The sequence below is a fragment of the Leptidea sinapis genome, chromosome 31 (genome assembly GCF_905404315.1).
Source record: "Leptidea sinapis chromosome 31, ilLepSina1.1, whole genome shotgun sequence".
Classification (NCBI taxonomy): domain Eukaryota; kingdom Metazoa; phylum Arthropoda; class Insecta; order Lepidoptera; family Pieridae; genus Leptidea; species Leptidea sinapis.
This window is the reverse complement of record NC_066295.1, coordinates 1,636,281-1,650,956: the sequence shown is the minus strand read 5'-3', so window position 1 is coordinate 1,650,956 and position 14,676 is coordinate 1,636,281. Positions and strand designations below refer to the sequence as shown.

General features: G+C 32.8%; 1 protein-coding gene across 1 annotated transcript; it reads left to right on the top strand.

Annotated features, from left to right (window-relative positions):
• The first annotated feature begins 977 nt into the window (after positions 1–977).
• On the top strand, positions 978–11,784 carry LOC126974211 (histone-lysine N-methyltransferase PR-Set7). The gene is made up of 6 exons (XM_050821667.1): positions 978–1,085; positions 1,300–1,402; positions 1,675–2,089; positions 3,968–4,158; positions 5,881–6,093; positions 7,404–11,784. Exons 1-5 carry the CDS (start codon positions 1,076–1,078, stop codon positions 6,086–6,088), a joined length of 927 nt encoding a protein of 308 aa, XP_050677624.1. The 5' UTR covers positions 978–1,075; the 3' UTR covers positions 6,089–6,093; positions 7,404–11,784.
• Positions 11,785–14,676: the final 2,892 nt, after the last annotated feature.

Genomic DNA, 14,676 nt, shown 5'->3' with positions numbered 1-14,676 from the left:
TAAAAATATGTACAATTATTTACACAACTCATCAATTTAAAAGCTTAAAAAAATGCATTTGCTGCTTTAAAAAGACTGAAGTATGTTTACATTTTTAGTATTTTCATATTTACATAAAATTATGTAAAAGTAAACAAGTATAAAATAAGGGTGACAATGTTGCACCTTGTATTCCTTTAACCCTAGTAACCCTTTGACACAGTTCTAGGCCCATGCAAGATATTCTTGTACATGCAAAAATATTTTTGTAATTAAGGAAGTCATAACTCCCTTTACACTTGTCTAGGTGCATTACTCAGAAAGCTACCAAGTATGCCAGGATTTATACTATCAAATGCATCTTGCACATCTAGAAATACACAAACTGTGTGTAATTTATTGTCTTTTGCATTTTTCAGGTCGTTTATGCGTAATCCGATCCATCTAAGCTTGAACTCTGCTGCTTACCGAGCGATTTTGGCGCGGGAATTTTACGTGCGTGAAAATGTATCAACAAAGCAACTTACCAAATATTAGGTAATACATTAAAAAAAAATCTACGCACTTCACTATCACGTCGACGGCCGATGAAGACTGAAGTTTTTTTCCCTTTTTCCGTTAACTTTTGTATGCTAACATCCCATTGTCTAATTTAATTTACTACTGACCTTTATTCTATTTAATAATGTCTCTCTCGCACCTTTGTGTGTCTATTCGCTAGGTATTTTGTAAATCTATGGTAATCTAAGGTATACTATGTATTCTGTGGTGAAGCTGGGTGAAGCGTCCTTTTGTATGACATTTGTCGATTTGCTTTGCTTTTTGTTAATTTATGAGTGAGTTCGGACAACGGTTAATGAAATGTTTAATTATTTGGACGTACGATTTATATAGAAAATAGATTGCTTGAAAAATATAAATGAAATAGAAATATTAGACAATTTGGATACGCAATAGTTATTGTTCGTCATAATTAAATTGGTCTGGTTCGAATGTGTCGGTGTCGGGCCACATTCATTATTTACATGAATTTTTATGCTCATGACTTGTATTCGATGATCTGCTCTAAACTAAATTTACTCATTTGCAAGTGGAAATGGTTCGAGGTTGGTATTATTAATTCATATGACACCAAAAAAAATCTTGAAGGTAGATTTAATAATAATATGTATGGGCAGTAGTAGGCACTACTACTAGGCACTTCCCGGACATTTTTATCTTTACAGGATAAATATCTCCTTTATACTAGTTTTGGAATATAATTTTATTTGATTAATTGCTTGTGAATATTGTTTCACTAAAGCTTTCCTCGCATTTTAGTTAACAGCTTGATGGCCACTCCAGAGGCAGTTAAGACACCACACCGTATTGAATTATGTGAAGGCAAAATTTCCAAGCCAAAAAAGACTATTCGAAAACGCAGGTAATTATGATATTTTAAAGTAACAAGTTTAACTCCATTTTATATTGTTGTTTATACTTCCAAATAACTTTAACAACATAACTTGTAATTAAAGTATGTTCTCTAGATATTTATTGTATATCTATAGCTTAATAAACACATAAGACAAGGGAATTGCAGTCCTCCAGTTGCCATAGTCCACAAACATCAAACCTTTCATAAATGCTTTCCTATTTTTATTCCCTCTATTATTCAAATCAAATCGATGCTCTAAAGTTTTTATCATGTTGTAGGATTATAGCAACAACTCCTAATAAGACTGAAAATGAGGTATTAAACTCTGAACTACTACCAAAGAAAGGAACAAAATCAAAGCCGTTGAAGAGTTCGAATGGTATTGATATTATGACTCATGGAAATATTTCACGATCAAGAGCAGCCCGTGCAGCAGCTCAATTCACAGAAAGCCACAAACTTACAGAGTATTTCAAAGAGGAAGAAAAGACTAAATTAGTGCCTCCTCCTTCACCTAAATTACTCAGTAAACCTGTTAAAGTTGAACTCAAGAATATTAACAATAATAATCATAAACTAACAGAATACTTTCCTGTTCGACGAAGTGTTAGGAAAACATCAAAATGTGTTATGGCAGAAAAGATGAGGGATTTGGAGAGGGCTGTGAGAGAGCAGAGAGAAGATGGTCTTCAGGTATTACTCATTACTTTTATAGAAATAGTACAATTAGTTAGCTAAGGGTTCCTTCTGCCTTTTTTTTTGCATATTGGTCTTTTTCATTGAATTATTATTTAGCATCTAAAACAAACATTAATATATAGTTACATAATACTATAAGATAAAGAACACTTAGAATTAGTTGAACAAACTATTTAGTAACCGAAATATATTTAATATAATATGTATGTTACTCGTACACTGGAGTACTTATTCAAAATGATAATACCGAATAAATTGTAGAAAAGGTTTAATGTAAGTACTTGTTAATTACAATAGAAGTTTCCTATAAAGAATGATGGGAGCAACCACCATTACGTGTCTATAAAATCAATGTGTCAGATGCAACCACAACATTGTGGGTAATGTTAAAAAAAGTAATGTTAAAAGATAACAGCTCTGGTTATACTAAATAATTCTAATCTAAAACTGTATGGGTATTTAGTTGTGTTATGTACACAAAATCAATTGCATTTTTGTTGTTCTTATCTTATAATTTTGCTACTCAGTGGAATTTAATATCAAATAAGATTTTTAAATATTATACTTAGTGCTGTAAATGGCTGACTAAAATTCTTATAGCAAGTTTTTATGATGAATAACCCTTGTATATTTTAGGAACTATATGTCAATACAGTTTTTGTAGTTGTGTGAACTTTTAATCAGGGGCAGTGCTGCCACTATATTCTGTTTTTTTTTTTTTTTTTGCAAAATAGTGGTTGTTTCTATGCTGTGTTTCTTTATTACGGAGTAGGAGCACAGACAAATAAACAGGTCGCTTGATAATATCAGTATAATTAGTGATCCCCACCTCCCATATACTCAAAGTCTTCTCATGGTGGCCTGGAAACACAAACTCAAGCTCATTAAATGCACAACCATATAATGTATGAAACCAACCGTGGATAGACAGTACTATATTGTCTGTGTTTTTATGCTGGAAGTGGCCTCACTTGATATTTTGTACACGTTGGTAAATGAATTCATGGCATCTACCAATTGACACACACAAAAGTTTTTGTAAATAATATCACAATCTTACGAAGTTAGGCCCTTCATGGCATACCTGCTAAGCTAAACTCAATCAGTTTGTATTGGACTGCCTCAAAAGTTGAAAATTAATTTAATTGCAATGTAATTGAGGTGGGTAGTTTCATTATGCACCAAACAAATGTAGGTGGGTTTAATACTAAAGACTGCAGCAGCTCAGTTGTCACATTGCCGTTGTTTGAGTTATCTATACAATTATTGCAGTATATTGCTATCATTCACTCGTGTAGCAAACATAAAATGTAGAAATATATAATATACTAGTGGACCTGACAGATGTTGTCCTGTATACACATCTTAAATTTGAAAAATCAGTCCAGCCGTTAGGAGGTAGTTTAATTGTGAATCTAAACCATTCACGAATCAACCTGAAGACTCACAGAAAGTTTCATTAAAATCGTTCAGGGGGAGTTCAGTTTCAACAGATGCACAAAAGATAGATATTATGTAGAATTTTGATACAGAAGAAAAAGTACTAGTACAGATTTCTTACCATGCTTTTAAAATTTTATGGTTATTTCTAGTTTTGCCCCTTAGGATCAAAGAAATTTAATTAACATGAGTGCATTCCATTATTCAATACATTCAATTGAACACAGCATTATAACAATGTCTGACGGCGCAGCGGTTGTGTGACAATAAATTATTGTCCACATCAGTTTTGGGGTTGGCAGGGAAGCCATTTACATGAGCATTTATAGTGCATAGAAATAGAGTTAATTGAAATGTCATGGGAAGACAGTGCTTAATATCCATATCCTTTTTTTTTGTTAATTAACTACCTACATGTTTTCTAAATTTTAGGTGGCATACTTTGAAGGAAAAGGACGTGGTGTAATAGCAACAAGTTCCTTTAGCCGTGGACAGTTTGTTGTGGAATATTCGGGAGAGTTAGTTGGAGTGGCTGAAGCGAGGGAAAGGGAACAGAAATATGCACAAGATCCCAATGCTGGCTGCTACATGTATTATTTTAGATTGCAAGACCAACAGTATTGGTATGTTCCTTCACGGATTACATTCTTCCAGCATATTGAAATAAATAATGAAATTTCGACCCAGTTGTTAACATCAATATAAGGTCATAAGCACTTTCAAGCAAGTCTAGTATAAACAAGTTTGATAATATTTACTTAATTTACTACACTGTGCTTAGTAGTGCCTATGCATTATATTTTTGTGGAAGAGAACGAACAAGAGTAATGGTCACCTGATGTTAAGTGATCACCCCCACCCACATTCACCTGCAACACAGAGGAATCACAGGACCATTTAAAAAAACATCTCTAACTCTCAGTATAGGAGTACCACAGGGGTCAATTCTTGGATCATTCCTCTTCCTTATCTATATAAAATATATTCTTCCTTACCTTATAGAAAAATAAGACAAGGTAGTATTGTATGCGGATGACACTTCACTCATATTCAATGTGAAAAGAAACCAAGTTGCCAAACCAACTGGTTTAGTGCTAAACCCAATGTTTGAAAGCAAAGTATTAACGGTGAAGTCATCGGAAGGCTTTTGTTTGGTGATGCTTATATTTCTAGACCATAACTGAAAATTTACAAAATATATGTGTTGAGGTAGGAAATTAAAAGAATTTGTTGAAAATTTTGTGTGGTTAAAGGTTACACTAACACAATTGACTTTATAAACGAGACCAACCTTTGCACCAGGCATAATTATGAAATATAGTACATTATGAAATTTGTGTGGTGTATTGGTCATATTATCTATGTGGTATAACCGAATAAAGGAACTGCCAGTTTTACGTCGAGTCCACAAGCGTTTCATATGTTTTACCAACACACTTGCAGGGAAAATAGAAAAGACTTGCTTTTTTAATGTTTTTCCTCATTTGCTCATCTTCCCACTAAAGCTGAAATACGTTTTCTAATAATTATCAACCATGGAGCACATAATTAGCAGCATTAACAAATATTTTTGGAAAATAGAAATATACCTTACCGGTTTTTAATGAATTTTTATAGGTAGGTACTATTTGGAATGCTTAATAGTTTTTTGTTTCTATTCATCGTCTACATACCTTTAACTTAGATTGAGTCTTAGCCCTAATGTTACTTGGATTATTTACGATACGATTTTAACGCACTATTTTTTGAAATATTGGATACAATTATTATATATGTAAGATATCAATGAATTATCTTCCTCATTTTTTAAGATATCACTAAATGCTTAGTGCTTATATCAGACAAGACTCTGGATGATACCATATTGGATGAAACATAAATAACTGAATGTAATCAAATTATGGTTCATCTCAAAGTTATATTAACCATTTTTTTTTATGACAGGTACGAGACGAGCAGGATGTTCAGCTGATGGTAATTGATACGTCCTGCAAATTACAATGCAGTGGCACTCTGAATTTTTGAGAAACCTAAAATTCTGAACGGTACTACAATTGCGCTCGTCCCCTTGAGACAGATGTTAAGTCTCATCTGCCCTGTAATTTCCCTAGCCACGAAGCCCTTCGGACCGAAACACAATGCTTACACATTATTGGTTCACGGCAGAAATAGGCGTCATTGTGGTATTAATTATCTAGCCGGCATCCTGTGCAAAGAAACCTACCACTGGTAACGGGTATTTTGTTTGAGTGGTGTCATTACATGAAACTATAGAAATCCTATTAGGCATACTACTATAATTTGCATGCGAGTACAGCTTATCTAACTTATAAGTATATTTGCAGTATCGACGCGACCGCTGAATCTGGTCGTATTGGCCGTTTGGTGAATCATTCACGGAACGGCAACTTGTGCACCAAGGCGTTGTGGGTGGACGGACCCCGGCTGGTGCTCCTTGCGGCTCACGACATATCGCCCGGCGAGGAGCTCACATATGACTACGGGGACCGCTCCAAGGAGTCGCTGCGTCATCATCCATGGCTTGCACTTTGACCTGGGTAACATAACTTAAAAACAAAATATGGTTATATCCAGTAATCTACACATATATAGGTATTATAACAACATTTTTGCCATACACAACTTCCTTATACCTCCATAACTTTTGTCCACCGCCGATGAGCAATTTACTATTGTTCTAAAAAAATGTCTTCTTTTAAATGACATAGATTTTATATATGTACATTGTGGGGCACATACCATAATTTTTTTATCTGTGTCCTTTAAATATTTTATAATAAAAAAAATCTCTGTAAATCTTACTACTCAACTTACAATTAATCTTTCAATATCTAAGTAATCGAATAGATAGCCTTGGTCTAACTTATGATAATGATCATATTACTATTTATTGTGTAAATTGTAATTTTTTTGATAACTCTACGAGATTATTGCGCCGATTTTCTCTCAGAAAGCCATTTGTTTTGATTGTTTAGTGTTTGACATCAAAGAGTGTTCGAAACAAATCAATTTTGATAAATAAATGCCTGGTAACCCTTTCTGTGCTGTGTGTCGGCTCACTTTAGTTGGTTGACTCAATCATTTGCATTGGATACTAAGACTTATAGGGTTTGTTTAACCTGATGGAAAGTGAGATCTTTAGCCCATAGACTGCATCCAAAGCAACAGGTTTTAGAGATATGTTTGTGGCAAATAAGCAAATAATACTTCATCTACGCAAATTGTGGAGAAAAAACTATCCATACCATGTCATAAGCATTTTCAAAAGCATTTTGAATGTTTTTTATATAAATATTTAATTACTATAATAATAAAATTTTTATCATTTTACAATTGCTGAGATAAAGTATATTATAATTAAACAATATTTTTTAATTATTATAGACTTGCAAAGTATTTTGATAATTAATGATGATATTTATTTATTTATTATATACGGGCGAACCTTTTTTACAATATTAAAACTATGAAACTGATACAATATTTACTTAACTAACAAATAATAATATTTAACTAACTAATCAACACATCTTAATTTCTAATTATAAATAAACATGGTTTTAGTGTGTCTTGCCACAGATAGTAAACTAGTATTATATAAATCAATCCAGTTTATCTGGTTGTTAGTAGCTTCGCTGAGCCTAAAAATAGGAGAGTGATGATACACACCTGTTTTCAACAATTGAGTAGAAAAGTAAGTGTCATTCTTTCTCAAGATTCTACTAGGAACAGAAAAATTTATAAAGCTAAAAGTTGACTTCAATCAATATTACTTGATAAAATTTTAAATGTAAAAATGATATTATGTTTGTTATTGAAAAATCTTATAAATTTTATTACTTCGCAGGTTTCTTCCCGTCATCTTCTGGAGTTTCAATAAACATATATTATTATTTAAATGTTAGCTGTTAATGTTTGTTGTAATTTTGTAAGATTAGAGAATGTTATGTAACATTGCTTGGAATCATTAGGTAATCGCGCCTTATAGAATAAGTCACAAAATGATGTCTTAAAGTGAATACTAATATCATTGTTATGACTTGAGATTCTGTCTGTTATTAATGTGCATTTTAACGTTATTGCATGAACATTCGGTTATTTACTAAAGTGCTCAGCAGACTTGATTACGGTTCTAAGTCGTGGCAATAAAACGGCCTAGTTTACCGTTACCGCGATTATAAATAAACATACAAAATCCATGGTGTTATCTTAAAGTAGCGATGCAAGTACGGCGGCACGTTGAAGCCAAGTGTGTTCGCTCACACGCGTTTATGTTAGCGGTACTGAGCCGAGTGTATCTATGGAATTCTGTTGTCTATGAGTCGACCAGAGAACCGTCAACTGCTGTCAGTCACCGAAACAGTTCATGTTACCTATGTCACGCCACGCATAGCAAATGTGTACTAATATAAAACTACCGGCAAGATGGATCATTAAATGGATTGAATAGTAAAAAATATCGCATTTTTTCTATATAGGAAAATGTTATTTTTATAAACTTTTAACTGCTATAACTATAATTTGGTAGTTAACTTTATAAAGGCTTAGAAATTGAGACGACCCTAATCTGTTGTAGTAACGAGCGCTTCAACTGTCAGTCAGATTCTCCGCATGATGGTACAAGATACCACTCCTCGATTCTGCAGGTACCTACGTAATGTATTAGGGGTAGGTTGCCTGTAAAAAATTGGCGGCAAGAATCCTTAATTTATTATATCATCTGGTGTTAAGTGACCTCGTGATTTTGTATTAAAATTAAAAAAAAAAACATGACTGTAAGTTATCAACAAAAATGTACATGTTTACACATGGCAACCCTTAGGTTGCGGCTGACAGAGCTAGCAAGCATACTATTTTCAATTGTTTACTTTACTTTATTAAAAGACATAGGTGCAATTTTCACCAGAAAATTAATTATTATACACAATTTAAAATTAATTTTATCAAAAAAATTCGAGCCTGAAGAATCGAGCGGTGGGATTTAGGCTATTAGTTTCACAGCAAAAAAATATTTCATCGGATTCTCGCATTACGGAATTGTTACATCGGTTTAGCGTAAAGGTTGCAAAGGTTGGTACCAAAAATATAGGAAATTTTTAGCATATTAGTAACAAACTCAATCTTACCTATAATATACCAGGTATCAGTGAGACTTGAGGGCTTTCATTATAACGCCTTTGTACAAAATTATATGAAAAAGTATTTTGTACAAACTGAATTGGTAGTTAATATTAATTTTAGGATGTTACTCAAATTATGTTAGACTCAAACTCGAATAGTATATAATATGTTTTTTAACTTTTATATAGCCTCAATTAAATATTTTCTATGCCACTCAGTAGTAATACTTAGTAGAGATTTGATTTAAATAGGTTATTGTTGAATAATTCTGTTAGTTATACCTTGATTGTGTAGAGAGGGGGTGTGACGTCACAGGCGAGTTGTTCAGGTGAACCTCGAACTGATATACTGCCTTTAACACATGTGTACCACTAATACTATGACTTACTAAAAATCAAAATTAATATAAATATAAGTCACGCCTCTCTTCCGAGAGACGCTTTTTCGCTCCCCGCCCGCCGAAGTCATATCTACCATTATTAGACGCTTTTTTATGATAATATGGGACGAGACGAACATGACGTTCAGGTGATGGTAATTGATACGCACTGCCCATTACAATGCAGTGCCGTTCAGGATTCCTGAAAAACCCAAATATTCTGAGTGGCACTACAATTGCGATCGTCTCCTTGAGGCATAAGATGTTAAGTCTGGGCAAGGGGCCCAGTAATGTGTACACATTATTGCTTCACGGCAGAAATAGGCGCCGTTGTGGTACCCATAATCTAGCCGACACCCTGTGCAAAGGAGCCTCCCACGGTCTTACGGCGATGAAAAATATCGACCTAAACATCTGCGAAAATTTTTTTTTTTTGTAAAATTAAACACTGTGGGCTGTATTGACGCACAATAAACTTAATGTCTAAAGCCCTCGACTTTATGATATGATTTTAAAATGCTCACACAAGCATGTTTATTAAGTTATTTTAATACATCTTGTACAGAAATAACCAAGAATGGGTATTGATGTTTCAAAGAGTTGAAAAAAAATACTCATATCAACTCTCTCTTCTTTTTCTTCTCATACTCCTTTTTTTTTCTTTATCGGGCCATGACTAGTTGCAAGTTATAACTAATTTATATAAAACAAATAACTGCTCATCCTGCAGTTACGCCTAGATAGATGAAGGTATAGAACGGTGTTGGTTATGATTATGTGATTGAAATAGTTTTTGGGACATATTTCATCCGTCCAGTTGAACATTTTTTCTTTTATACTATATATTAACAAGCAATAGTACCTAAGATTATTTTTTATACCTATAGGAACATGTCTTAAGTTCAGCAAGTCCTTGTTTTTGGTGAATGATTTTCACAACTTTAATTGACCTATTACTTCTCGATATTTCTAAATATCAGTATTGATTCTTACTTGGACGTAATTCGTGAAAAACGTTCCAAACTACAACCATGTCGAAATTGAGTTAAGAACACAAAACTGGTCACGTGATTCATATTAACGGACTGACAAAAAAATGGCAGCCCTACTGTCACTCCTTAAATGACATCATGACTTAGTAGCCCAACCCATACGAGCTGTACTGTAATACGAGGCATCTATCTTCTAAACTCTGTACTTGAGGTAGCACCACAGTGTGATCTATTTGCCAGCTCGATGGAATGTTTGGTCAAAGAATGCAAGAAAAGATTTGAGAGTTTGATGCCTGTAAGCTCTATAAAATAACTAGTTTATAATTTTCATTGTTTGTTTTTTCTTTAGTATAATATCTTTGTAACGCTTTAATCTGTAACGTTATATTGTATCTTTGATAAATAAATAAATAAACCCAATGCGTGGAATACACTAATATTTATTAAACTTAAACACGAATTCCTTAAAATGTGATGTTTTTGGCTTGGAACGTTTTTCAGGAACTACGTCCACTTAACAAGAAGAATATGTAAGTAAATATTACGAGAGTTTTTATATAAGTGTAATTGATATTGTTACGTGATTCCGTGACAGTATTAGCTGCTCGACCAAAATATTATTTTTAATGAATTAACATTTTCTAATTGGAAAATATCGACGAGTTGCATTATTTATATACTAGTTAAAAGTCACGTATTTAAAATCAGTTGAACTATTTAAAATGGAATGTATAGGTAACATTGAAATTTATTTATTTTCAACGGGGCAATAATTACAAAAAATTAAGCTTGTTCTCCCGGGCGCTCAAATAACAATATGTTTAATATCTCACTCACAATTAACCCGACACCATAATCTATGTTATTTTTTACTCTATTGCCCTTAGACAATAATTTGAGTTCATTTGAGCAGGTCTATCATATCTAAATAATTGTATTAACGGCCCCCACTGATTACTATCTCAGCATAGTTTCTTTCAATAAAAATACGATAAATTTTTCATCATAGTATTATATTTGTAATTGGTAAATCATTATTTCGTAGTTAAGTAGGTATCAAAGATGTTTGCAATTCTAATGTTGCAAAAATATTATTTATATAAAAAGCTCTCACCTAAAGCTGTCTAAGGATACTTACTCATAACTAAATTTATTTTTATTGTGATTTTATGGAAATCAGTTAAATCATATTTGTATTAATAAACTCAGAGAGAATGGATATTTAAGCTTTATAAATTATTTGGTGAATATATATGCACGAGATGTGAACATGAAATTATTGTTATGTACATAGTTCTGTCGTGCTGGCAGCCCCCCCGCTTTAGGTGTGATTAATAATAATATTATTGTGATTGTCGTTTCGACAAATTGCAATAGTGACTTAACATAATTTTCAATTTAATAAAAATATTGTAATTGGCAATTTTTAGAAGACTTCATGAACGGACAATTGTCGAAACGACCATCATAGTTAAATGCGAATTTTTTAAACGAAAACAGACCTTCCTTAATTGTTAAGTATTCACTGAACGTAACAAATGTTCAGTATTTGTTTTCGGTAGTTCCTACAGCTGAGTAATAGTTTAAAGAATACTTGTTAATGGTTAAGTTCGTGTATTTTGACAGTTTGTACAAGTTATAATAATGTAAGCTTGTTGTAGGCTAATAATCAAAGTTGTAACTTAATAATCTCAATATTTTTTGTGCGAAATAGATTAATATATTTTGAAACAATTTTTTTGTATTTTCATTTAAAATAGTTATAGTATGTCGCAGTACAGGTCGGCATGGTTTTGTTAAGAGGTATGTTAAGAATGTGTGCCGGTAGTTGACGCCGGTGCTCATGCTTAAAAGGCGTAGCGGCGGACACATGAATGTCAGCTGTGTCCATCTGATCCCTAAAAAATAATAGTAAAAAAAACTAAAAAGCACGCTTTATTTAAAATTCAACTAAAAAATAGATATATAATAATAATAGCGTGGGGTGCTTTTTATACAATAAAATATATTTTTAAAATAATAATTCTTCTACACCCCACGTTTTTTTTTACAATAAAATATATTTTTTTACACTATTTTCAATTTAAAATTATTTTCTATTTTTAGTTGAATTTTATATAAAGCGTGCTTTTTAGTTTTTTTTTTAACTATTATTTATTTTTCATTTTTAGTCAAATTAGTGTAATGTCATCGGTCCTCGATAAATCTACAAAGTTTTAACGAAATTTATCCGTTTAAAGTGGGTCAAAATCGCGCCCAAAGAAGTCGGTTACAAACATACAGGTAAAGCTAATATAAAGCGTATAAAATAGATAGCAGCAACAAGAACCAGTAAACTACAGGACTAATATTAAAGGTCGGCAACGGCATGCGTTATAACCCTTGGTGTGATAGATGTCTAGAAATCAATGACATAACATATTGAAACAACACTTTGTAAAAGTCATGAAGCTATATCATTTCGTAAAGGGGCTTTGACATAGGAGACGAAATAATAAGAAACTCCCAGACCATCTTTTAAATCATATAACAACTAAGCCTACTTAAGATAATATTATACAATTTTAGGTGGTCTGCGCAGAACCAGACAAGAACCATGCATCAATATCCTCTATAACATAATAACTACTATACTATAGTAAGCCTTCTTTGTCAAGGAAGGTAATATATTCGATAAGTCAATTTCCTAATATGCAAATATTGGGGTTGAGCAGGTAATCAACGGTAAAGTAGATCCTGTATATGAAGCCACAACCTGAGAGTTGAACAAAGCATACAAGATTTTATGACGATACGTCACTCGAAAGGTTAGCTCAGTTGGGAGAGCACTGACACGGAACGCCAGAGGTCGTGGGTTCGAGCCCCGCATCGTTCATAAAATTTTGTTTTCAAATTTTATTAAGGTAATATATTTCTTGAATTTGTCCTCAGTGAGTCCTAGTCTGGTATTTTATTGTAAATTATGGAAGTAATCAAAATAGACCTAACGAGCTGTATTCACATCAGTCAACTTTCAATCTTTTTAACGGCAATTATTACTAGTCATTGTTATTTCGTACAAAACTTGAACCACGACAACGAGTACTTAACAATAATTGTAATCCCTAATCCACGTAAATTGGTCGGTCGTTATCTTGGGTTTCGTGTCCAGGACCTCTAACATGAGTTTACAGTGATCCTACTCGCTAACGACTGCGTAAAGAACAATGGCGAAATTTTACCTGACAATAGGAATAACTGTCTAAGGTTAGGATGGTTACAAAAAAAAACTTCATAGATAAATTGACTTGTTAGATAAAATAGTATTGCAAAAGGAACCGGGGAAATAAATAAAATATTTATTTCATTTTCACATTATATGCTGTCACAACTTTGAAATCATATCCATTTTAGGTTACATCAAGGAAAGCTATCTGTCAATATGACTGACAGCGATGAGCGAATGATCAATGAGTATTTATACCTGTCACCTACGCCTAATACTAATCATACCTATCAATTATAGTTACCGCTGTTGTGTTGTTTTCTTTATATTAACCTTTCCGGATCGGCGCGCGCCGGATCTCGCTGTACACTATTGATCGGCAAGCTTCCGGCAATTTCGCGGCATTTTCCCCGTGTGTATTATTTTACGTGTAGTTTTAAAATGCTTATAACTAGGGTGATTTGAGTGACTGTCACTAAAAGCTTTTGAAACAAGCTATAAGACCATGTATAAATTATTCATATTGTCTTTCTTTTTTATTTCACACAGACTTTTCATTCGAAAAAAAGTGTAAAAATAGGTATATTTTAAAATAAATATTGTTATTATTGTTAATTACTTGTTTTATTTATTTCCTTTTATGTTTTTGTAATGAATAGTATATGTTAATTATAAAATAAAGCTTAAATCTACACAAAGAACGATCTTCGTGTAAAGTCTTGATAACGACCGCTCGCTGCGCCGGCCGGGAACAAGTGGACACATAAGTGCTTTGTCCGTAAAGCTATGACGTCGAATATTGGTGGCCTTGAATCGTAACGGATCGAAATGTGTTTGGGAATTCACTCGTTCATAACTGCGTAGGCAAATAAACCATCTTGTACACCTAATTAGGGTGAAAACTGGATGAGGTAAAAGAGTGCCCCGCGGCACAGCCGCTCTCATTGTTTTTTGAATTACCAGTGCCCGCGGGCACGGCCGATGCGGAAAGGTTAATAAGTATTTTCTATTTTACCTGGCTTGGTTTTGGACTTGAATACGATATCTATTGTTTAATCAATAATTTGTATCTTATGTCTATGCCTAATAACTTAGTTCACTTACTTAATTCTACTTAATATTATTATACTATAATAACAATACAAGTAATGGAACATACACGATATTTTTCTGGACAAACAACACCAAATACATCAAAATAATTTTCAAATATTCACAATGCTTTTGAAAATAATCGCACCACTAATCCCGTAGGATAAGTAGTGTTTCTAATAGTTAATTAAAATATTTTATATTATTTTAGTTGTCACTAGCATTAAACTAGGCCGGGCCTGTATTTTAATACTAGTTACTTCCAGATACATTGTTTTTTACAGATAACTTCAATACATAAAAGCGTATATAAGAATTTAACTTATGGAAA